At 39.1% G+C, this 24,862-nt stretch overlaps 1 protein-coding gene across 1 annotated transcript in view; it reads left to right on the top strand.

Annotated features, from left to right (window-relative positions):
- The first annotated feature begins 16,236 nt into the window (after window positions 1–16,236).
- ASCC3 (activating signal cointegrator 1 complex subunit 3) overlaps window positions 16,237–24,862 on the top strand; it is a 211,215-nt gene continuing 202,589 nt past the window's right edge. Inside the window, exons 1-3 of the mRNA XM_060689118.2 lie at window positions 16,237–16,387; window positions 21,026–21,176; window positions 24,027–24,177. Coding sequence (XP_060545101.2) covers window positions 21,087–21,176; window positions 24,027–24,177 — 241 coding nt within the window. The 5' untranslated portion in view covers window positions 16,237–16,387; window positions 21,026–21,086. The remainder of the gene's footprint in view (window positions 16,388–21,025; window positions 21,177–24,026; window positions 24,178–24,862) is intronic.

Below are 24,862 nucleotides of genomic sequence, written 5' to 3'. Positions count from 1 at the left end.
ATGGTATCTCATTCCTATTTCTGCAATACTAATGGATGAATGACAATACATTCTGCAATACAGAATGAAGGACAACCTCTAGAGAAGCAAATTAGACTTGCAGATGTTCATGCAGTAGCAGCACCTTTTTTGAGGCATAGTGTTTAGTTCCAAAACCAACAGACCACTTAGTGTCTTCCTGTTATTTTGAAAGGAGGCATTAAGCCATAGCAACAAGTTCACAGGGAAGAATGACAGCTGATTCTAAATGATACAAACTCAGTAAAGTGCACTGCTGTTGTTTTCCATGAACAGTATGATCACTTCATAATCATGGGCAATAGAAATGTTGGATATTTTCTGAGGAAGTTGCATTGTCCCTACATAATAATACTGATTTAGGATGCTTCTCACAATTTCCGTGACAGTAGCATCTGCCGAGAGGAATTTCATTTCAATTACTTGATACACACATTTAAACAGAGAGCACTTGGAGATCAGTGATGAGTCAAATATGTTTGCTTGAATGGGCCAAGAGATGAGCACATAAATTAATTTGTATGACAGAAAAATGAATGCATGTATATGTATAAATGTGTGTTTGTGTGTGTTTATGGCTCTTGGCAACTGCCTGGAGGTCTCTGCAGTTTTCTTAGCAAGATTTCAGAAATAGTTTGCCCTAGCCTCCTTCCTAGGGCGGAGCGAGAGGGACTGGTCCAAGGTCACCGAGTTGGCTTTGTGCCTATTGTGGGTCTAGAACTCATAGTCTCCTGTTTTCTAGCCTGATATGTGAACCAGTATACCAGCTCTACAGGGTATATTAAAATCAGTTCCCCATCACACCAGTATGTTTTATTAATTTTATTTTTTTAGATAAAATGTTACTGTATGTACAAATGGTCATGATCATATGCCAAATGAATAAGAAAGTGTTTAGAAGAAAATGGCAATTAATTTGAACATTTAGTATATTTTAGTGTATAATAAATCGTTCATGGGTCTGAAAAAATTCTTGCTCATTATCCAGCTCAACTTATATGTAGAGTAATTAATACTGTGTAGAATTGCTCTGAGTCTCTTTCTCACACTTCTTCTCTCTCATGGGCTGAGATATTGTTTTTCCAATGCACCTGTTTTCTCTGTTAGACATCCAATCACAAAAAGGTATGTTTCTAGCTCAACATCATATTCATTATCTAATGGGAGCACGAGGACTACACGAACACTTAATAAGTATACATACATACTATGTTTCAATGTTTCCTTAAACACTACCCCCATATTCTGTATCACGATTCGACAAACTATGAGGAAGAGGAAGAAACACAGCTGCCCTTTTCTCTCAAAAAATCCTGCTTGCCAGGGATAAACTAGCTGTCTGGTTGAAAATAACTGGTTTCCTGCTGCCACTAGCAGTGTGAATCCATCTATTTTATCTCTGGCAATTTTCTGAACGCAGCTTGCCAAATCCGTGGGAACACCCAAGGAGCTGTGAAGAGTTTCATGAAGAATGACCATCCATTATACGAATCATATTATTATTATTCATATTTATATTATTATTACACATAATTCTGCAATATATTCTTAAGGTATATTTATGAATCTTACTACTGTCATTGGGGAGCTATTTGTTTGTGATACCATCAGAGGCATCTGCAGGATTCAGTGCTTTTGTCAGTGACTCAACTCGTAACATCATGCTGTCATGCTGTACTCTGACCCTTCTAACCTGCACTCTAGACATCTCTGAATACCACACGACACATCTAGGGGTCACCTAAGGGTCTTTGCCCACTGTTAAAGTCCTAAGCACTCATTCTTATGTCATCAACAGAAAACTTACCAGGATGACATTTGCTGCTTCACTGCTGATCCCTATCTTGCCTTTAGTGCATCTGTTCTGAGCCACTGCTAAATGCTCCTGTCCTGATTATGTTTGAGCAGTATGTGATAAGCAAAGTGTTTGGCTGATTCCTATGGCTTTGCTGCCCTTCCATTTCAATGTGTCAGCTGCGGGCAGCAGAAACAACCATAACACTGCGACAGGAATGGATTGCATCTAACAGTATGTCTTTTATTTTTAGGCTACTTCCTGTGTCCGTCCTTGTTCAGCTGTAACGAAACCAACCAAATCAGACTGAGTCATAAAGAGAACTGAATCCCAAGCAACACTTTTATTTATGTTTTTTTTTTTTAACCCCACCACTTAAACAGTAACAAATGTAACTTCCAGTTGGGAGATAATGGGGAAGGGGGCAGAATTGGTCCCATCATTTCAACATTATGCCATTTCAGTCTTGCATTAAACTGATAAAGGTCATAGAGTTAAAGCATTTACAAGACTATTCACTGAGCACTCTAATGCTTTTATTCAGTTCCCACAGATCTCTATTCAAATTTATTGGCTCTTGAGTGCTTCCAATATTCTCTAAGGGATATAAAATGGCAGCACCCATATGTTTGTCTTGTTTCTTTACTGCTTTAACTGCTGCTAAACAAATTAAATAATTCATTTACCATTTACTTTACAATAAACTGTGCTTTATTAAAATAAATAATAAACGGTTCCTGTTGTATAGATAGACATGTGGGTGTGGCAGGAAAATATTTGTATAATGACAAATGAAGATTGCCTATGGTACCCCAGTGCCTAAAACAATATAGTTTGATAAGTAAGCTTCCAGGTACAATTCAAGATGCTGGTTAATTCCTTTAAAGGTCTACATCAGAGTTCCCCAAACTTTCCAGGCTGCTGGCCTGGAGCAGAGGGGGGGAAGGGGGAAAGAGGGGATGATTTTGCGGGAGGGGCAGGCACAAAAGGCTAATGCAAATGGGGCTGTGCACAGGCACATGCACACCAGCCAGCCACTCATGTGGCCTGGTGGCAATTAGACCATGACCCGGTAATGGGCCATGGCCCACAGGTTAGGGACCTCTGATCTAAGAGACTGTCTGTCTTTCATGACTTTCTCTAAAACAGCATCCTCATAGAGATCCATATGGCCCTCATCTACCTACATGTAAGCAAAGTTTAAAAACCTGGTTATTACCCCAAGGCTTGGGTTGCTGTAGGAACTGACCCTTTTAAATGGATGAATAGTGGGGTGGGAGTGTTTCTTTTCTTTTTTCTTTTGTTCTTTCCAAGCAACAATTGTATATAATAGCAATAGCACTTAGACTTATATACTGCTTCACAGTTCTTACAGCCCTCAGTGGTTTACAGAGTCAGCATATTGCCCACAACAATCTGGGTCCTCATTTTACCCACCTTGGAAGGATAAAATGCTGAATCAACCTTGAGCCGGTGACAATTGAGCTTCTGAACTGCAGGCAGCTTGGCAGTCAGCAGTACTGCATTCTAACCACTGCACCACCGCGGTTTGTAATAATGTTTAAAATAATGTCATTTTTATCTGTTTTCTTTTTTCTCGTAAAGCTGTCTGAAATGATTCTGGAGTTGAGTAGCTCAGGAATTGGATGAATGAAGAAATGAACAAATGAATTCTTGCAAAAATCAAAAGAACCACCAGCACAGCACTGCTATGTCTGATCCTTTAGGGAGGCTATTACAGAGTGATGGTGAATGAGGTTGTCAAGTGATAGGAGATTATTCATATTAACCTGAAACAGCCAAGAATCCCCTATCTGATTTTACCTACTATACTGATAATGAGTGAGAATACACAACAGGCTTCATATCTTCTGCAGGACTCTTTGGATGCTGTCAGTGGAAAGGAAAAGCACAACTTTAATAGTGGAATAGATTTAAACTCCTTTCACTTATGGCCTGAAGGTGACATAAATATAACATCAGGAAGAGATAGCAGGAAAAAAAATTATTGCCAGGACATGTTTATACTTAGTTGGGCTCCAGGGCAGTGGTGGGTTGCTACCAGTTCGTCCTGGATCGGGCAAACCAGTAGCGGCGGTGGCAGGAGGCTCCATCCACTTGCCCGGACACTTCTGCGCATACAAACTGAATTAAAACCCACTACTGTTCCAGGGGTGAGATGGGAAAGCGCTCATGATGTTGCATTCAAATGAATAGGACAATCATATACCATTCCCACTAAGTCATATGTCTTTAATGGGTCCTGTCTATCTTCATCACTCAAAGAAGCCACTGCTGGCAACATCACCTTGCAAAGTCCTAGAAGAGTGGAGTTGATGAAGACCAATAGTGTGTCATTGGGGAAAGTGCGTGTTGCAACAAAGTATTGTGTACAGATTTGTGTCAAGTCCTTGAAGAGCAAAGAGCCCCCACAGGATACAGCTACATTTAAGTTATATTATTTATGATCTTCAAGGGAGATCATGCATTGCATTAAAATATTTACAGTCTGGTAAAATGGACCAAGTTTGAAAACTTTCAGATTTATCTGGGAAGAAATTCTGCTTGAATTTTAATTTTAAACAAAAAAGGACCTGGCTTCCCTTTTGAATTACAACTTGTCAAAAGACTCTTCTGTGGAATGGAAAGATCTGCTTCCTAAAACAAAAAAGTCTTGGTGTTCTGGGAGAAAACCATTCTAAAAGTCTATCTGAATTGTAATCTCACTTTAAAAAAAAAAAAAGATATCTGAAACCTGTGTAGTAATGGAATGTTCAACCAAAAGGTCTTAAAAGATAGTTACAATCTTAATGAGAAGGCACTTTTGGGGTGTTGTTAAATAATTAATTGAAGTTCCCAATATTGTCTGAGTAGTGAAAGGGAAATGTTTTCAGAAAATTGCTGGAAAGCCTCATTACACCATATAATAGCTTTTTTTCCCCACAGTGAATTGCTTTGGGGAGCCATCATTAAAATTTCTATTAGATTTTCAAGGCAAACATTTTCTTACTGAAGTAGTTTCCTAAGCTTGTCTAAATCCACAAAATCTCAACTAACACCCGCTTGATATTTTAAAAGGCTGTATTTATTTTAAAATTCTTAATAAAAAATACAGTATTCATAACCTCATTGCTGCTTGCAAAATGTTGTGACTGACTGTAACAAAAATCAGATCATGCGCCGCTGACATTAAATTGGAATATGCCTGCAAAGAAAGAACAGGTAGTTATTCTGAGATACAACAGCAAAATAATAATAATAATAATAATAATAATAATAATAATAATAATAATAATAATAATTGTTTGTCTTTTAATTCTCCTTTGAAGGTTACATTTAAAAAGTTTAATTTAATTTATACTAAAGCAAGATTACAAAGTATATACTAAAGCAAGATTACATTCGTAGGATCCCCGACCTTCACACCTTTCGCCGCGCCCTCAAAACGCTATTGTTTCACCAAGCAGGGCTGGCCTAAATGCTATTTTAATGGGTGGTTTCTATTTTAGCTCTTTCGGCCAAATTATTTAATATTTTTAAATTGTCTTTTAACTTTCATATAGTTGTGGGTTTTATTTTTGGCTGTACACCGCCCTGAGTCCTTTGGGAGAAGGGCGGTATAAAAATTTAATAAATAAATAAATAATAAATAAATAAATAAAAACTCACCTATTTACTTGTTCTGGGTGCTATTTTGAAAACTGAAATATAGTATTCTATAAAGGAAAAATAATCCAAAACCTGATAGCAATTCATATCAGGAGGGGCAAGCTCCATGTCTTGGCTGCTGGCTGGCAGGGCCCAGGAGGAGAGTCCTTTCCGCCATAGCATCTGCCCTGTGGGGTATCATCATTTTGGAGATTAGTTTGTCCTATCCATGATGACCTTCCATAAAGTTTTGAAGACTTAGCTCTGTGATTGAGCTCGGGGTCCAAATGTGTGACACAGCCCGGTTCTTCATTGTGTTGAGTGATGCGCTGCCTCTGCTGTTTGGAAAGTGGCAATTGGCACATTATTCAAAATTCAAGGACCCTCTATGATCCAAAAGAGATAACTCACAAACAGATTTCAGATTTTGGCTCTCAGTTAAGGACAGCAGTCCCTTGGAATTAACCTGTTTGGATTCATATGTGAAGGACTAGAAGTGGGTAAAGTTACAGCCCCAAATAGAAGGAGGTCTATACTGTTTGTAGCATATCCCTTTCTTTCAGTTTCTGACATATTTCCTATCCGTCTCTCATTCTCTGACACTCTCGTCTCTCTCTCCATTTCGAACAACAAAACTCTTAGCTGGCCTCTCAGAAATCAATTCTTTGCTGGGCACTTTTGAAAGGAAGCAGAAGATTGCAGGCATTCTTAGGGACACAGGCTTTTCACCTCTGTTTTACCTGCTATATTCTGGGAGGTCACCTTTAGACAGCCATGTAGTGAAGCCTCAGTTTAATTAATACATTATTTTAAACTCTTCAGCTTTTCAGTATTATTTCAGTTGTGAAGCGCATAAATAATATCCCTGCTCCCTGTCACAGTGCTATTTCTGGTTTTGTAGTTGCTGCTAAATTACAAGACAATTTGCCAGCTCTGATTAAAAACAAATAACAAAAACAAAACTGCTCTAAATATGTGCAGCTTCGTATTTAAAATTCAACTTACAGCATCCTCGTGACTACAGGATTAAGAAGAACTGGTTCATGCTTTCACGATAATAAACCCATTTTGCTGGTAAGGAGGAGATTTGAAAGACAAAAAGAGAGGACGAAATAAAATAAAATGGTCATCCATAATGTATTGATAGATGGTCCAGGTGTCAAGGATGAATCTGGTGAAAGGATCAGAGGTGGGTTCCAGCAGGTTCTGACCAGTTCTGGAGAACCGGTAGTGGAAATTTTGAGTAGTTCGGAAAACCGGTAGTAAAAATACTGACTGGCCCCATCCCCATTTATTCTCTGCCTCCCAAGTCCCAGCTGATCAGGAGGAAATGGGGATTTTTCAATATCCTTTCCCCGGAGTGGGGTGGGAATGGAGATTTTACATTATCCTTCCCCTGCCATGCCCAAGCCATGCCCACCAAGCCACGCCCACTAAGCCACGCCATGCCCACCAAGCCACACCCACAGAACCGGTAGTAAAAAAATTTGAAACCCACCACAGGAAAGGAGTGGTGAGCAGCATCAGTGCCATGTGCCATAGGCCAGTGATGTTCAGGAAGGTCCAGAGATTGGATGCTGTTTCAAGCATCTACTTTGCACCTTTCCAGGTTTCCAGATTTCCTTACTATTCCAGGTTTCCTTACTATTGAATTTTAACTGGGCTCTCACATCACACTAAGCCATAGTTAGTTTTAACTCAATTTCTAGAATAAGTGCAACAGACGAAGTTCAAATAATACACTGAGCAGTAAAGCATGGCTTTAAAAACAGATTGGCTGGGTTAATGGAACATGCTTAGCCAAATTGAAAAAAGCCACATTATTGCTTAATATGATCAGTGAATCCATCCTCTTCATTGAAGTTGTGGAGTGTAATCTACCATGCTGTCCCACTACAAATTGGTAGGTGTATGTTTTTTTAATTGACCCAATCTAGGATTTCTACTCTAGTGACTTGAACTACATAGTACACCAAACTGCCTCTCAAATAATGCTATTATTTAGTTTCAAGCAAATTGTTTAACAGCAGCTCGCAATTTGGATACAGGTACTCCCGAACTTCAGACCATTTGTTTCATGACGTTTGAATTTATAGTGGCACTGAAAAAAGTGACTTATGACTTTTTTGCCATTATGACCATTGCAGTCCATGCAGTCACATGATCAAAATCCAGGCACTTGGCAATTAATATGTATTTACAACAGTTGCGGCATTCCAGGGTGAATTATCACCATTTGTGACCTTCCCAGGGGGCTTTCAGTATACAAAGTCAATGGGAAAAGATAGATTCATTTAATGAATACATGATTTACTTAACAACTGTGTCAAAAATATCATAAAAATCAGGCCTGACTCACTTATCAACTGCCTTGTTTAAGAACAGAAATTCCAGACCCAATTGTAGTCATAAATGAGGATCAGTTGTATATGTGTGTTTGTATATATCCAAATACAATATTCTTATTATTTATTACTTTTATTTCTTATTTAATCAATTTATATAGCTGCTTAATTGACATACAACTCAGGACAATATACACAGATTAAAAACAGAATAAAATGTTGCTTGTATCATTTTATTACTATAAGGCAAAATTGCATTATTAGTATCATGCAATTTTATTTAATTTCTATTTTAATATCTGTAGAATGCTTATAGTCTAGGAGAATTAAGATGCCTGATAAATTGCATAATAGGTAAATTGCATTACCTATTTAATAATTACAAATACTAATTACTATTATTACCAATTGTATTTATATTACCGTAATTCTATTGGATTTTTTTTCCTTCCCCACCAAACTGCCCAAATGGGTGGACCCATTATTGTTTTTTTACAGTAACAGAGTTGTTTACTATGTGGGATTTTTAAAAAAAACTTGCCAGGTTTGTATGTCCAGTAGAGTTTGAGAAAAATCGGCCTGTTCTTCTCTCTTGCTTTTTCTTTCCTTTCTTTCGTGTTTTACTATAAAAGAACTCACATTGCCATCTTGCTCACAATATCCTCACTAGCTTATGCTAGAAGTGCAGGCAGGCTGCCCAGAAGAAGTGGGCAGCAGCTGGTGGATTGGTTTTCAGTTTGCATACGGTGGAGTGTTTAAGGGAAAGCTGTACTTCTTTTTATTAGGAAGAAGAGCAAATCAGTGCTAATTTTAAATTGTCCTCAGCACAATACAAAATAATGAAAAAGGAAATGGCCATTTGCTCTTCAGATGGATAATAAATTGTATCAAAGGTGCCTCTGCTTGTTTTACTAAAACCCCAGTATAGTATTGAGCCCTCAATAATTTATTGTACATTTCAGTACTAACACTACTAACATGTCTGATCAGAAGCACTGCTAGTGTCATTGAAAACAGCTTCTAAGAGTAAGAATTTATCAGGAGCAATCTAATAAACTGATCTAAAGCAATTGGTCAAGTATCAATCTGCTTTCTAATGTTTAATACAGTTGAGGTAAATATACTTGTGTGATAGCCAGTGCTGGCAGTAGTGGGTTTCAAAACCCGGTGCTACCGGTTCGTTATCGGTAGCATGTGGCGCTTCTGCGCATGTGCAGAAGCTTCTGCGCATATGCAGATTGTTTTTGATGACATCTGGGAGGGTAGGTGGAATCTCCCGCCACAACCACTACCTGTTCGCCTGAATTGGGGCGAACCGGGAGCAACCCACCACTGAGTGCTGGGTTAGAAACGGGGAGACTGTGAGTTCTAGTCCCTCTTTAGGCAAGAACCCAGTTGGGTGATCTTGGGCCAATCATTTTCTCTCAGCTCTAGCAAGGAGGAAACGACAAACCACTTCTGGAAAAACTTGCCAAGAAAACTTCAGGAATCAATCCAACATTGATTCAAAGGCACAAAAAAAAATCTTGTGAATAGGATAGTTTAATATGAGTTAGGATTTTACAACCTCTTTGTCTTCCAACCCACATTGTGGCGGTATTTTTTAATTATTCATTTGTTTTACAGATTTCATGTGCCATTCCAGTCATTAGGACCCTTTGCAGGATGCACCAAAATACAAAAAAGAAAAAAAAAGATAATCTATTCTCACTAGAACAAAAAAACAACAGTCCAGAAACTATGTTATGGGCCAATGGCCAACTGAAATAGATGATTGTGGGGCATCCCTGAATGAAAGGAAAATCAAGGCCAAGCAGCATTTTTCAAAATGTGGATATTACCAAGACCTGATGACATGTTTAAAGGCCATGGGCCCCCAGAAGAACACAGAAGAAATAAAGTGTAATGATGCCAATTGAGACATGTCAAGCAATAGTAGACTATGAAACTAAATTCTAATAAATGTAACCCATTGAAGAAAAAATTGAGTAGTGAGATTTATCTGCTTGCTTTACCCTTCCTAAGACAGCTACCTTTGTTACATATATTTCTGCCATGGGTTAGTTTTTATGATGGTTTAATGATAATTTAATTTTATGGAGATTCAAAAGTTTGGATAGAATTCTCATTGTCACCGAACAGAGCATCAAGCCTAAAATGGTATTCAAAACTGTAAAAATTAAAGATAAAAGTTGTGAGTAATGTAGTTTCAAATTATGTAAAATCCATCTAAGACCACCAGGAGAAGACACTGGTCAAGATCAAACTAGGTAAACATGTGGGAAGAATCAGAGGGATAATTTATAGTATTATGATTTATAAAATGGAGTTGTTTCAAAACAATTTCAAAGAAGGAAACAGGGAGAAAGTCCTATTTTACTATATTTGATCATTTAATCAGTAATTAACAGAAAGCTTAATTAATTCTAACCTAATAAGATACTATATATAAAGCCATGTTAGCATTTATTTTTTTTGTTCAATCCCGTAAGGATCAAGGGATTCTTAAAACATGGCCCAGGTTTGAGAGTCCAAACAGCTACCAAGGGACTACATGCTCTACATACACCATTACACCAGCCAAAGTCTGCTTTATGCATTTATAGACAATCAGTTTGGAGATTGACTGTTGAGTGCTGGAGAGATTAGGACAAGATACTGAGAGACTCTTAACATTTCCAGCATGACTGTATCCACCAAAGGACAGTGGCCAGAGCCCACCCTCCAATGCAGTCCTTGCCTCATGTAGCAAATGAACACTTAATTTTCGTGTAAACATTTTGGCATAACATCAGGTGGGATTCTACAAATGCAGGGAATGGCAAGTCATTCTCAAATACATTAATTGTTCTTTTATTCACTGAAAATTGTGGATTTCCACATGTTCAAAGATGAAAATATGTGGTGTATGTGTGTGAATTGGGTAGTCTTTGTATATTATTATTATTTAACCAGATTATGCCAGAGCCTCCTAACCTCATCAACAAGATAATTCCTTAACTTGGGTCCTGAGTTCTGACCTTCAGAAAACCCTAACCCTCACGCACTCCATAAAGGGCTTTATATCTGAAGTTAGTAAGTGACTATAATGGAACCTAATGAAATGAAACACCTCAACTAATGAATCCCCCCCAAACCTGCTTTCCCCAATGAATCATTAAATGAGCCCTGGCCTTCCCAAGACCTCCCCCACCCTCCAGGATGTCCCGTGTTCTGCTTCCCAACCGTTCAGTCCCCACAGGCCTTTCCCCATTCCCACCAAGTTCCCCCAGGCCTTAGGCCCAATTCCCACCCCACTAGGCCAAATACCGTCCTATTCATTTACTTTTTGAAGAGTTCTGAGGCTTTCCAAGATGGTTGGAACAGATTGCTTCATTTATATGGTGAGATTCTGGAAGCAGTTGCCATATTTCCAGCAGCCAAATTCTGGTATCACTGCAGAACTCATTAACGCACTTTGTTCTCGGGCTGCACAGTGGTGACCTGGAAGCAGCCACCTTTTTGTTCCACCCACAAAATGACAGCCGCTTCCAGATCACTCCCCATGCAATTTAGGGACAAACTTTGTTTTGCTACTTTAACAAGATCTGCATAACGCTGCAGAAACTTTCTGCAGCATTCAGAAAGTTTCTGAGCATTGTGCACACCAGCAGTTTGTCTGGCAGCTTCAATTTTATCCCTGCTGAAGGCCAATTATGGCTTTTTAGACTCGTGCCTTGGCATCCATATTTTCCAATGAGATAAACTGAGACAAGAAGATCATTTTATTACAATTTATCAGAATATTCAGACAAAAGGAATCCCTGTCATTCAAAGAAAGAACCCCAATCCTTAGCTTAGTAAAGGTAAAGGTTCCCCTGCACATGCGTGCTACTCGTTTACGGCTCTAGGGGGTGGTGCTCATCTCCATTTCAAAGCCAGCGCTGTCTGAAGATGTCTCCATGGTCATGTGGCTGGCATGACCAAATGCCGCAGGTGCACGGAGCACTGTTACCTTCCCACCAAATTGATCCCTATTTTTCTACTTGCATTTTTTACATGCTTTCGAACTGCTAGGTTGGCAGAAGCTGGGACAAGTAATGGGAGCTCACTCCATCACGTGGTGCTAGAGATTTGAACCACTGAACTGCCAACCTTCTGATCGACAAGCTCAGCATCCTAGCCACTGAACCACCGGGTCCCTATTGCATCCCTTAATTTACACCCCCTTAGCTTTTTATTCCTTAGCTTTCATCCCCTTTTATAGTTAACATACAAAGAAAAATGAAAGTAACTTTCCTTTTGCATAGGAAATCAGTTACATGTAGTCAAACATGTTACATGTTTGCATCCCATAATATCACACATGTTCATTAAAATGAACATCAGAAGGAGTGTAAATTGTAAGGAAAAACGTTTTTTGGAGTTCACAAAAGAGATAAACCAGACCCCAATTTGCACTAACAAACTTTTTCTTATCTGGAGCTAGTCTCCAGCTTGTTTATAAGTTTAGGAATGTTAAAAGTTAATAAACCTGAATATCATTTTAAAAGAAAGAAAATAAATCAAATTAAAATACAAAGTAACTATGTTAGTTAGCAAATTACAAAATCCATGTCATGTACTCCTCAACTCCCACAAGCAGCAGCACAACTTGGCCATGTTCAGCAGGGGTGGGTTCTACTTACCTTTACTACCGGTTCACAATGGGATCGTGCCGATAATGACATCCAGGGCGGTGGGCGGGGCCTCCTGCTGGTTTTACTACCGGTTCTTGTGAACCGGTCCAAACCACTGGTGTTCAGGTTGCTGCTGTGCAGTCCAGGGACACATGGCCTGCCCTCCTTTCCCAACACGAGGTCCAGAGAGCTTCAAAGGGTAAGCGTGGAGGGAGATGGGTATGTGGGAAGCTGACGCGAGCACTGCAGTATTCTAGAAGGGTGGGATGGGATAAGAGAGACATGGGGGTTGCTGCAGTATCTCTGAGGTCAGTCATAGGGTCAATGACCACAGGAGGAGTGCAACTGTCGTAACTTTGAAACAGGGTCACATGTAATTTTTGGGACATTTGTTGTAATTTTAAACATACATTAAGTGACCTGTCGTATCTTAAGGACTACCTGTATTGTAAAACCCCGAAGTGTCAGGCAGCTTCTGAGAGCCCCATCAAGTCACTTTGCAAAATTTTCATTCCCACCCCACTCTGGGGCAGCCACAGGTGGTATTTGCCGGTTCTCCGAACTACTCGAAATTTTCGCTACTGGTTCTCCAGAACCTGTCAGAACCTGCTGAATAGCACCCCTGTCTTGTACCCAACACTCTCCTGAATTTCTGAGAATTATGGCAATTATTTAGCTATTTCCACTTTGAGAAGCATTTAGGTATGTTGGACTACAGATCCCAAGTAATTCCTGCTTCATCAGTACGGAAAAAAGTTGGAGAATGTAGGTCTCACTTTTGTTTTTCAAAATAAGCAGACTTTTTGGCATAGCTTTGGGAAAATAATGGAAATTTGGAGTGGAAACATTTTTATGAACAGACCCATTACATTTAGTTTTCTCTTTCCCACGGCATGCCTCTGCCAAAACAATCAATCAATCAATGATATTTATTGAGCCAAGGACCAGCAAAAATGTAAAAGAAAAGCAGAATGAAGCAAATAAATACAATACTATACTAGACAGATTAGACAGATTAACAGACTTGGAAAGGACCTTGTAGGTCATCTAGTCCAACCCCCCCCCAAGCAGAAGACCCTACACCAGGGGTGTCAAACTCGATTTCATTGAGGGCCGCATCAGGTTTGTGTTTGATGTCGTGGGGGAGGGGGTGTGGCCAAGGTGGGAAAGGTCAGCTCAATGTCACTCATGTTGGGAACACCTGTGGTAGCCTGAGCACTCTGCTAGCGAAAACAGGCTCCCGAGCTCCATTTTTTGCTGCAACGGCGTCCTGCAACCCTCTGCCAGCAAAACGGTCCTCAGCCCTCCCGAGCTCCATTTTTGCTGGCAGAGGCACCATGGACTGGTTCTTTAGTTTTCAGAATGGCCCTGCAGGCCAGATCTAAGCACCTTGTGGGCCGGATCTGGGCCCCGGGCCTTCACCCCTGCTGAAGGCAAACTTCACAACTTCTGAAGGCAAACTGTTCCATTGGTTGCTTGTTCTCACTGTCAGAAAGTTTCTCCTTATTTCTAGGTTGAATCTCTCCTTGATCAGTTTCCATCCATTATTCCTTGTCTGGCCTTCAGGTGCTTTGGAAAATAGCTTGACCCCCCTCCTCTCTGTACCAGCCCCTCAAATATTGGAACACTGTTATCATGTCTTCCCTGGTCCTTCTCTTCACTAGACTAGCTATGCCCAATTCTTGGAACTGTTCATCATGTTTTAGATTCGTGTCTTGGCTGCACTTCTTTGCACTTTTTCTAGAGTCTCAACATCTTTTTTATAGTGTGGTGACCAAAACTAACAACTAGCAGATTTAAATAGCAGAATATAACATTCATACCTCTATTACTATATTACCTGTGTGATCAATCTAGAACATTAATAGTTTAAAAATAAAAACTATATTCCCTACAATTTATTAGTTAAGATGTAGCAAATCAAATGTTTTAAAAGTGTCAACCTAAAAGCAACAGCAACTCTTGGGAGTGATTTTCTAGCCAGCTGAAAAACTCAGCCTTTTGTCCTTTTAAGCTTTGAGTGTCTTCTCACCTGAAGGCAATCAAGAGTCATGAATTCAATAAATGGGTTTACAGGGTTCTAAAGTAGAATGATGGGATTAAGACCTTGCTCACAATGCCTACGTGACATTGTAGAATGAGAGGACTGATGGGATTAAGCCCCCACTCATGGTGTACGTGACATCTCACCTGTGCTGAGTGACCCCGGCAGGACCAAGGAAGTGGGCATGTCATACCTATATATGGTAATCATGTGTACATCCGGAAATGAATATACTGACTGAAAAGAATATATAAACTTGTATGAACCTTGCGCAATAAACCTTTCTTTTCGATAAAGAGCTGGTGTGATCTCTTTTCTGTAACAGTTCAAACTCGGAATGTGACTGATAAATTGAAGCAGGTCTACCCAAATCTTGATTCAAGTTAGCGGTGTTACGTATTAGCAGGGAAAGGAGCATTAGAAGCGCAAACCAAATACGAACTGCTGGGAATCTTTCTCAAGAGGCAACTGGACTTTCAGGTTTGTCTTTGAAGACTTTTTGCTTCTCATTCAAGAAGTTTCTTCAGCTTTGCACCACTCAGGTGACCCTGATGACACAGATAACCCTCCAGGGGACCTTAACAACCCGCTAAAAGAATGCAAATGTCCAGCTGTCTGCAAGGACAAGAAATCCTTCCATTCCCTACCATCCAGCCAGACCTGAAGAAGCTTCTTGAATGAGAAGCAAAATGTTTTCAAGGAAAAACAAGGAAGTCCAGTTGCTTCTTGGAAAAAAACACTTTTGGGATGTTGGAAGAAATATCCTTCTGGGTTCAGCTCAAAGTGGGGAAAAAGACACTGGAAACATGGAGACTGTTTGGAAAGATGGTTTAATGGTGGATAGGGTCACATGGCTTGAGTTCCTGAACAGAAAAGGGGCGAAATACAGAGTCCCAGGGTTTTTATGTTCTCCCTGGCTTTGAACTTCCTGGGCCCCCAAAAGAGTATCCTGATTGATTGTCAGACTCCCAGGGGGTGGGGGTCTTAGCTAGCCTTGCTGGCTGATGTAATCTTCCCAGGTGCCATGTGGTGAGTTTCTGTCCTAGATGGGTCCTATTGTGTTGCAGATGATGGTCCTTTGACAAAGGATTGAGTTTCTGCCTCTGGCACATTAACAAGGGGTGTGGGGGGGGGGAGGCAGGAAGCTGCTTTGTCTTTAAAACATGTTTCTCCATTTCTCATCCAGGGAAATATAATATTCTGCCTTTTTAATATTTCCTAAAATATATAATTCTTCCAGGAAAGGGGTGGGTGCTAACTTCCTACAGGGATAACCATGATCTGGATGGCTGAGCATCTCCATAGACATCGAACTGCTGGGAACAAATCACTAAATGAAGTTTTTGAACGCTCCCGTTTGCTTCAACTCTCCAAGTTTGGCTGGATTTGCTCTTCTCCTGGATCTATAGGCGGAGAGGTAATTTTAGCCCGCAAGGCACTGCTGGGGAGAGGGAGGGGTGGGGGGGGGCGAGAGCTTCCAACGCAAACCGGAAGTCTTTCTGTCAACCAGCGAGCGGCCGCTCTCTCAGCCTTCATCCAGCCGATGATGACGTGCGCTTTTCCCAAGCCAGGAAGCGCTTGGAGGAAGCGAAAGAGAAAGTCGCAGATTCTCCAAGGGGGCGGGGCTCCGCGCTCCACCCCAAGCAACGTTCACGCGCGCCGGGAGCGCTCCAGTCAGGGCGGCAGCCCCGCCCGCTGGGCTCAGCCGGCAAAAGCAGCGGAAGGACTGGGCCGCGCCTGCGCTTGGAGAGAAACCCGGAAGCGGCCGAGTCGAAAGAGTGTGAAGGCAAGTACAGCCCTTGGGAGGGGGAGGAGCAGCAGCAGCCGGAGTGGCAGCGTGGCCGGTCGTGGCTGGGGGAGGGTGAGAAAGCTGAGCAAGGTAAGCGGAGCAGGTTCATTCGGTGCCCTTCTTTCCCCCTGGTCTCCAGCGCTTCCCGATCTTCTCCCGCGAGTGATCTGAACATGAAAAGGAGGGATGGTTCGAGCCTCTTGGCACGTTTTACCTATCACACGAATAAGCGTTGTGAGTGCTGGCAACCCCCTTGAAGGGCATCGCTCTCGTTGCCAGTGAGAAAAGAAGCTCCAGTTGTTGGTTTCTTTTTCCCCTTGGGGGGGGGATCTTGAGTTTCCATTACTCCGTCCCCTGCTGACCTCCTCCTAGGGAAGGTTTTGGGATGTTAAGCCTCCCTGAACTCTTGCAGACTCATCTCTGGTGGTGTGTGTGTGTGTGTGTGTGTGTTACCATTGGGGGGTGGGTATCCTGAGCTGCCCGTACTTCTAAAGAGTTGGTTAGAAATTTGACTTGGTACTAATTGCGTCTTGGAAGTTTTATGCTCTGCTGATGAGAAAAGGACTTTGATCTTGGTTAGAAGAATCACAGCTGTGCACTCTGTGTGTGTGTGTGTGTCTGTGTGTGTCAGGCTTATGCTGATAGGGAAGCAAGGCCTGCTGGGGTCCATCATGAGTCTTTATTTCCAAAGCAGTGTCCATTGCTGAGGATCTTTTACAGGTTGTTATCTCCCTTCAACAGGAGTTAAGAGAATTTGCTGAGTTATAAGAACTGGGGGGAACTGAGGGAAATTGAGGGAAATAGGCAAAGCTCATTATAAAAGCAAAGAAGGGGATGGTAATGTTTGGATGGATGATAGATAGATAGATAGATAGATAGATAGATAGATCGTTAGATAGATAGATAGATAGGCAGGCAGGCAGGCAGGCAGGCAGGCAGACAAGATGGTATTTGGAAATGGCTTAAGGTAACACCTGTCTGAGACACTGGGATATAAGAGTGAGGAAGAATGGTCAAGCACAATCAGGCTTGCAGGATTCTGTTATTATTTATTTATTGGTTCAATTTATATGCTGCCCTTTTCCGGAGACTCAGGGCAGTTTACAATGTGTTAAGCAATAGCCTTCATACTTTTTTGTATATACCTGCTTAGTAGGGCTTTCGCCCCCGCCCCAGCGGTGTTCTTTTTTATATAAAGTCAGCTTATTGCCCCCACAATCTGGGTCCTCATTTTACCTACCTCGAAAGGATGTAAGGCTGAGTCAACCTTGAGCCTGGTGAGATTTGAACTTGCAGTAATTGCAGGCAGCTGGTGTTACTTAACAGTGCTTTAGTCTGCTGGGCCACCAAGGCTCTTTATGAATAACTTGCTGCATCATTTCTGCAAACATTTTGTTTAAAGTGAAAAGAATAAACAAAATCAACATCATATGGCATGTTTGTTGTTTCTAATACAGTAAAAGCCTATGAAAATAGATATTTGTGCACATAAAGTCACTTTCTAGATTCATATGCTAAGATATAATGTGGTGTGTTGGTTTCTAATTAGCAAAACATATGAGCTAAGTTTTACTATTTCTAATAATTAAAGTTTCCTTTTCATTGTTGGCCTGCTGGAAATAAAATTATGAATTCCTGAAGCCGGCACTGTAAACTGAGAATGCACATTTTTTCTTTTCTGCCTAGCATAAATTCTTTATTTTAAGAATTAAATTATTAAAAACCAACTAGTTAATGTAAGCATTTATTTTATTTTTTGCCTCAAATATAAAATTTATACTTAACACAGTGCCACAGTGGCTAAGACGCTGATCTTGTCGATCGAAAGATAGGCAGTTCAGCGGTTCGAATCCCTAGTGCCGTGTAATGGGGTGAGCTCCCGTTACTTGTCCCAGCTTCTGCCAACCTAGCAGTTCGAAAGCACGTAAAAAATGCAAGTAGAAAAATAGGAACCACCTTTGGTGGGAAGGTAACAGTGTTCCATGCACCTTTGGCATTTAGTTATGCTGGCCACATGACCACGGAGACGTCTTCGGACAGTGCTGGCTCTTTGGCTTTGAAACGGAGATGAGCACCGTCCCCTAGAGTCAGGAACAACTAGCACATAGGTGCGACGGGAACCGTTACCTTTACAATTATAAAATGACTCTAGATGGCTTATGCAATAGGACTAAACTTCAAATAAATTCCAAGTAAAAGCAAACAAAAGAATCTTCAAAGAATATGTGGAACACATTGGGGAGGATAACAACAAACACAATCTCCCTTACCAAATTATCATTGTGCAATAGACACTTGATTCTACCTCAGGATGAATAAGTTAAGCCAGGTTTTAATGGTTTTATGAAAGCCAAAGATGATAGGGCCCATGTGGGTTGCGAGAGTATGCTGAATAACCCAACTACTGGAAAGCTGACAGTGCTTTACCACTGGGGCCTGGAGTTACCAGATCTTCCAGATCTTACTGAGGGTAGGACAAGAAGCAATGGGTGGAAACTAATCAAGGAGAGAAGCAACCTAGAACTAAGGAGAAATTTCCTGACAGTTAGAACAATTAATCAGTGGAACAACTTGCCTCCAGAAGTTGTGAATGCTCCAACACTGGAAGTTTTTAAGGAGATATTGGATAACCATTTGTTTGAAGTGGTGTAGGATTTCCTGCCTAAGCAGGGGGTTGGACTAGAAGACCTCCAAGATCCCTTCCAACTCTGTTATTTTGTTATACTGTTACTACTTGGACAGAAAAAGGAAAGATAATCCAGTAGATAAAAGGATATGATAAAGTTAGCTATGCCTTGAACATTATAGAATAATCTCATAAAACAAGTAAAGTAGTAACTGTTTAATTTGAGGGCACTAAAGAGTAATATGTAAATGTATTTCTCACATATTACACTCATACTATGTTAAACTATGAATTTTTTTATAGTGGCTCATTGAATAAATCATGGTTGGGTTCAAACAACAAGTCATATAGCATAACATATTAAAAAAGAATGAATTCATACTCCAGTTAAGCCAAAATTAACTCCCATAACACATTACAATTTAACTCCTAGCTAACTAGGAAGAAATGACTTTGTATCAAAGGAGAGGTGCAGTATGCACTCCTTAGCCTGAATTCCATTTTGCCTAATGTAGTTTTCTGAATTTGAATTGATTCATTGTTGTTCCCCTCCAGCTCTGTTTTTGTTTTTACCAGAAAGAATAATGGATCATTAAAAAAAAGAGGTGGGGTATATTTCTTTAAGCTTCTACCAATCATTGCAGGAGGTGATGAGTACTTTATGATGTCAGTCTTTGGAAACATCTCTACCAGAACATGAAAAGCTATTCTTCCTGTTTCTTTTTATAGGAGGGGGATGAAATAATTATAGACTGTGATATCATTAATTATACTTCTGAAATGTGAATGTTAGTGAGCTATCAATAGGGATACTGAAAAAACTCGGTGCTTTAAATAATTTATAAATATGTCTGGACTTAGACAACATTTGTTATATAATAATTCAAAGGTTAACAATGTTTTCTTATATGTCAGTTCGGTAAGGCATAATCAAAGGTATACACTATCCCCAAGGATATACATTTAGTTATTGATAAATATGACCTAGTTATTGATATAGTATAAAACACAAAACATTTCTTCTCCTCTTAATGGATATCTGATTTCTCTGTTAATTAGAAGTAAATATATTAAGAAACAATATTATTGGCAATATTTGCTTCAGGTAACATATTCAGATTCCACACTACATAACAGGAAATAGATAAATAAAAATATAGTCCAGTGAGTGATAATGCTTCCAGTTACAGATTGTTATTCCAAGTATAAATTATTAGATCAAATGGTCTAACATGATTTGATCTAAAAAACACACAATCGGAATATTAGCCAGCTATAAGGAACATATTCAGAACATATAAGTTATATGACATAGAATATGAGGAGAGTTATGAGAAGAGAGAGTGAAAATAGAACTGCAATGCCCATGTTATCAATCCAACCCCAACCAAAGAAAGATGATTGGGAAAATCATCTTTCTCAAGCGGCAGAAAATGGCAATTGAATGCAGGGTTTCATTACCAAGCAATGAATAAGGAAGATACCTCAGCCATAAATTTCAACAAGTAGAGGAAAATAATAGGAAAAAGAGAAAAAAAAAAACTAGACATGTTTATAAGAAAGTCAGAAAACATGCAGGGCAATTGACAGCTAAGGTACGAATAGTCAAGAGTAATCAGGGAATAAATTTAATAGAATAAATGAGGTTACAGAAAGATGGAAAGGCTATAAAAAACCTCTTAAACTAGCATTATGAAATTTGAGAAATATTGTAATGAAGGAACATACAAGAATCAGTTCTAGCAATTAGGTTCAAGAGTTATCAAATAGAAGAGTATCAGATACAGTGTATTTAAAGTTGCCTGAAAAGGGAAAACATTCACTTTATCAGTTCTGCTGACTATTTAAATTACATATTGTGGAAGGGCGGGGGGACTGCTTCATTACAGGGTTTTTTTTTTCTTTCCAGATTGTTTCTGTTTGTTTGAGCTGGTAAAGCTATACTCTGAGCTTTGAAAATAGAGAATATTGCTGCTTGGATGCCTACTTACAGAAAAGCCTACTGCATAGCAGTATTGGAGTCATTCAGATAATTGTTCTGTTTTGCCCTTAAAGTTTTTAAGCAGTTACCCAAACTTTAATTTTATCTCGTTCATTTTCAGGACTTCATAAATTGGAAATGAATTTAATGTACCTTCATATGGATCGCTGAATGGATAATAAATGGCCCTTCCTCGCTTAACAGGAGCTCTCCGTTCCTTTTCAAATGTCAGTAAACAAGAAGATTATAGTGAAGAATCTGCTGACATAACAGTAAGTTATTTGAATGAATGTTAAGCACAAAAAGGATTTTAACATGTTGGGTAGAGTTAACATATATATAATGTAAGTAACTTTATCACAAAGTCTCTTCCATATGTTGCATTAGTGGTTTCTTCTAGTTAAATTCACATAATCCAAGCTAAGTTTCCTCTTGTTGGCAACAATGGCCATTTTAGAGGAGGGGTTGCCAGCATCCACCAAGTTGATCAAAAACTCTGTGTCTGTTTTACCATAGGACCATGATTCCATAGATTAATTGTATATTATTGCATAAGTATATACAATTAGTATATTTACATAGTTATAATTATTAATGTAATTGTAATTATGTAAATTTATACAAATGATGTAAATTTGCAGAATATTACATTGCCATATCAGCAATATTGGAGCAGTTTGGAGAGAGCTTTGGGAGCAACAGACTTTGTTACTTAACTACTTATGGACTAAAATGTCAATTCCTTCTAAAGTCAACTGAATGGGAATACATTGAATTGAGGTTTTATTGTATGTTGTTATGTTTCTGTTATCTTGTAAGCAAAGTTCTAAATGGTGTCATCAGAAATTATTGATATAATAATTAGGGACTAGATTAATTTTTCATGCGTACAAAATTCCTGCTGCTTAGTCAAACTTCTCTCCGATGCCAATATTTATGAAACAAAAAGCAAGGTAGAATAGTGTCATCACTTTAAATACAAAATGAAATTGCTCCAATCACTTACATCTCTTCAGTAAATTTAAAAGAAAGAAATTGGCACTTCTCAGTTTGATAGTAAGATGCTATCAACACCTACACATACTTAAGCTCTTTAGGACTGATCCTGATTTCCATTATGTCAGTATAACTCACAGTAACTCTACTGATCATATTTTTTATTCCAGGGGAGTTTCTTTTTTATCTCTGAACTAGAAAGGCAATTTGGCTCTTTCTTTCTATGTCATTTGAGATAGTGCACTTACACAACTAAATGAGCCATTAAAAGAGAATCCATTCACTGAAACAAGCATCAGCAACAACTAATATAGCATAAATTGAAGGAACATACTGCACAGCACTCTAATGCATTTTTCTTAAATAATCGCTTGATGGATGTCATAGACGAGTTTGAATACTTGTTATATTTAATAATCTGGATGTACTGCTCTTCTAGCTGCCACTGCTTTCAGTATAACTGGCATGGCATTAGATGGGTCCATAATGAGATTGTATTTGTGCTGATACATTTGTATGTATTCATGTTCTATTTCCTTTGGAATCTTGTCTTTTGGAAAAATTGAAAACCATAATAAAAAACCTGGTGGTGAAATGGAGAAGGATAAGAAAGGAAGAATTAAAAATGAAAAATGTCACTGGAAATTGCAATTCTGGGGGTGAGATAGGAGTTTCTTAAATAAATAACCAGTTCTACCTTTTCTCATAATGGAAAGGAAAAAAATGTGAAGAAAGAGAGAGAGAATGAGAATGAATAGAAGCTATTGTCATGCATTTGAACTTGGAAAAGTGGGGAATGGAGTAGATGGTAGACAATCCTAAGCTTTTTAATTGTAGCACTAGTATTTTTAAAAGGGAATATTATCTATTTTAGTTTATATGGTGCCTGTCTCTCTGTTTCTCGTATTTGTGTAACAAAGGGCATAGTTTTGGTTTCAGGCCTTTTCTCAGCATTTTTATCATGTGGCATTTGTAGGAGGAAATGCAAATATCTTCATAAGCCTCCTATATTCTCTTTTATAAGCCATCACTTTTAAAATCAATTTGTTAGCATCTATCAGGGTGGATAAAAATCAATTATTTCTTTTTAAATAAAAAAAATCAGATCTTTTTTATTTAAATCAGATTTTTTTTATTTAAATCGGATTTTTTTTATTTTTATCAAATTTATTTTAATAAAATGCTTTGGGAGTAAAAATCTATCTAAAGATAGTTTTCTATTTAAGATACATTAATAATTTAGTTTAATCAGCATGGAATGGACCTTAGTTATGTAGCATGAGGCTGTATATTCTCCAATATTGGGACTGTTGGTGAGTCAACAGCGGGTCAGAGGAGGAGCCGCTGCCAGAAAAGACATGTCAGCTGCTCTTTAAAAATTATGATTTAAATCGAGTTGATTTAAATCAAGGCTTTTTACTAGTGATTTAAATCATGATTTAAATTGTGATTTAAATCAACTTGATTTAAATCAAATCCACCCTGGCATCTATTATACATTTCTCCCTGGATATCTTGAAACAAAGTCATCAGATGTTAAATGGCAGCAGAATTAAGTGTGTGCATAGCTTCCTCATAACTTAGTTGCAGAAATCCTGCAGTTGTTATAACTACCAGACTTTCAAGAATTTTGGGGGGGGGCGGGAAGAGGGACTTGTATGCCTAATAGCTGATTTGAATTTGTCCCGCATAATATGTGAAATAAAACAGGTTCCTCTCAAAGATGATGCTTGGATCTGTTGCACATACTGTAAGGTAATCAGCCTGATTCAGAATCCATAGTTTGCATCCATGGTTTTTCCATGAGTAAAAGATTCCCTATTAATGTCATTATGAGGCAGATATTTTATTGGAGTGAGTGCATTTTTATTAAAGAGAAGATGCAATTCGGTTTCTAAATTTTTAGGTTTTATCCTATTCTAAGTGATTTAAATGCTGATACTGTTGTATTTAACATATGAATGCAATCTTTTCAATTTATAATGTTCATTTTTACTAAGAAACCTGACAGGATGTACATTAAATTTTAACGTGTGGTGAAAACTTGCATCTGTCACTTTACCTAAATGAAGATCAATGGATTCAAAGAAAGGCTGACTATTGACTATGAATTATTGTGTTCATAGGATAAAAGATCCAAGTTACAAGAACAGCTGTGCAATTCGGATCTCACTTGGAAGAAAATAGTAACATTTATTGATGAAAACACACTCAAGGAACAGCAGCAATCTGTACATGGTGATTTAAGAACACTATTTCATGCTGCCAAACAAATAGGTAAGTAGGGTTTGGACTGGATACAATAGCAACAGGCAGTTGACCCTTGATTTAGGTAGGAATTGAAGCTTTATTTATTTATTAAAAATAATTATATGCCCAACTCACTCTCAATGACTATAGGTGACTTACAAAGATAAAACCCCAATACAAAAGCCAATAGTTCCTCAGCGTCCTGATAACAATGGTTAGTCCAGCCACTTGATGGGCTCCATATAATTCTGGGGATCCCAGACCAGTGGTGGGTTGCCCCCGGTTCGCACCGGTTCTATAGAACCGGTAGTAAAACGGCAGGAGGTTCCGCCCACCAACCCCGATATCATCAAAATGCTTCTGTGCATGCGCAGAAGAGGGTGCACGCGAGCGGCCCCACTGCGAACCGGTAGTAAGGGTAAGTAGAACCCACCCCTGTCCCAGACCCATTGTCAGAACCATATCTTCAGGGCCTTGTCAAATAGTGTCAAACTGGGATTGGGGAGCACATTTGATTTGATCTGGGCACGATCTAGAAATTTCCACCACATTTTGTCTCTAGAGGTAGAATATTTTGCAAGAATCTACACTGTAATTACAAATAAATGTTTTTCCTTCTCCTCTCACCTTTTTGAGTTATACATTTTTGTTAACAATAAAATAAACTATTTTAATCTTATTCCTTCCATTTTCATGTTTTAAAATGTCCCTG

This window comes from Pantherophis guttatus, chromosome 1 (assembly GCF_059756535.1).
Source record: "Pantherophis guttatus breed Tessera chromosome 1, ASM5975653v1, whole genome shotgun sequence".
NCBI classification, from domain to species: Eukaryota; Metazoa; Chordata; class Lepidosauria; order Squamata; family Colubridae; genus Pantherophis; species Pantherophis guttatus.
The sequence above is the reverse complement of the archived record's forward strand: the minus strand, read 5'-3'. Positions and strand labels throughout refer to the sequence as shown.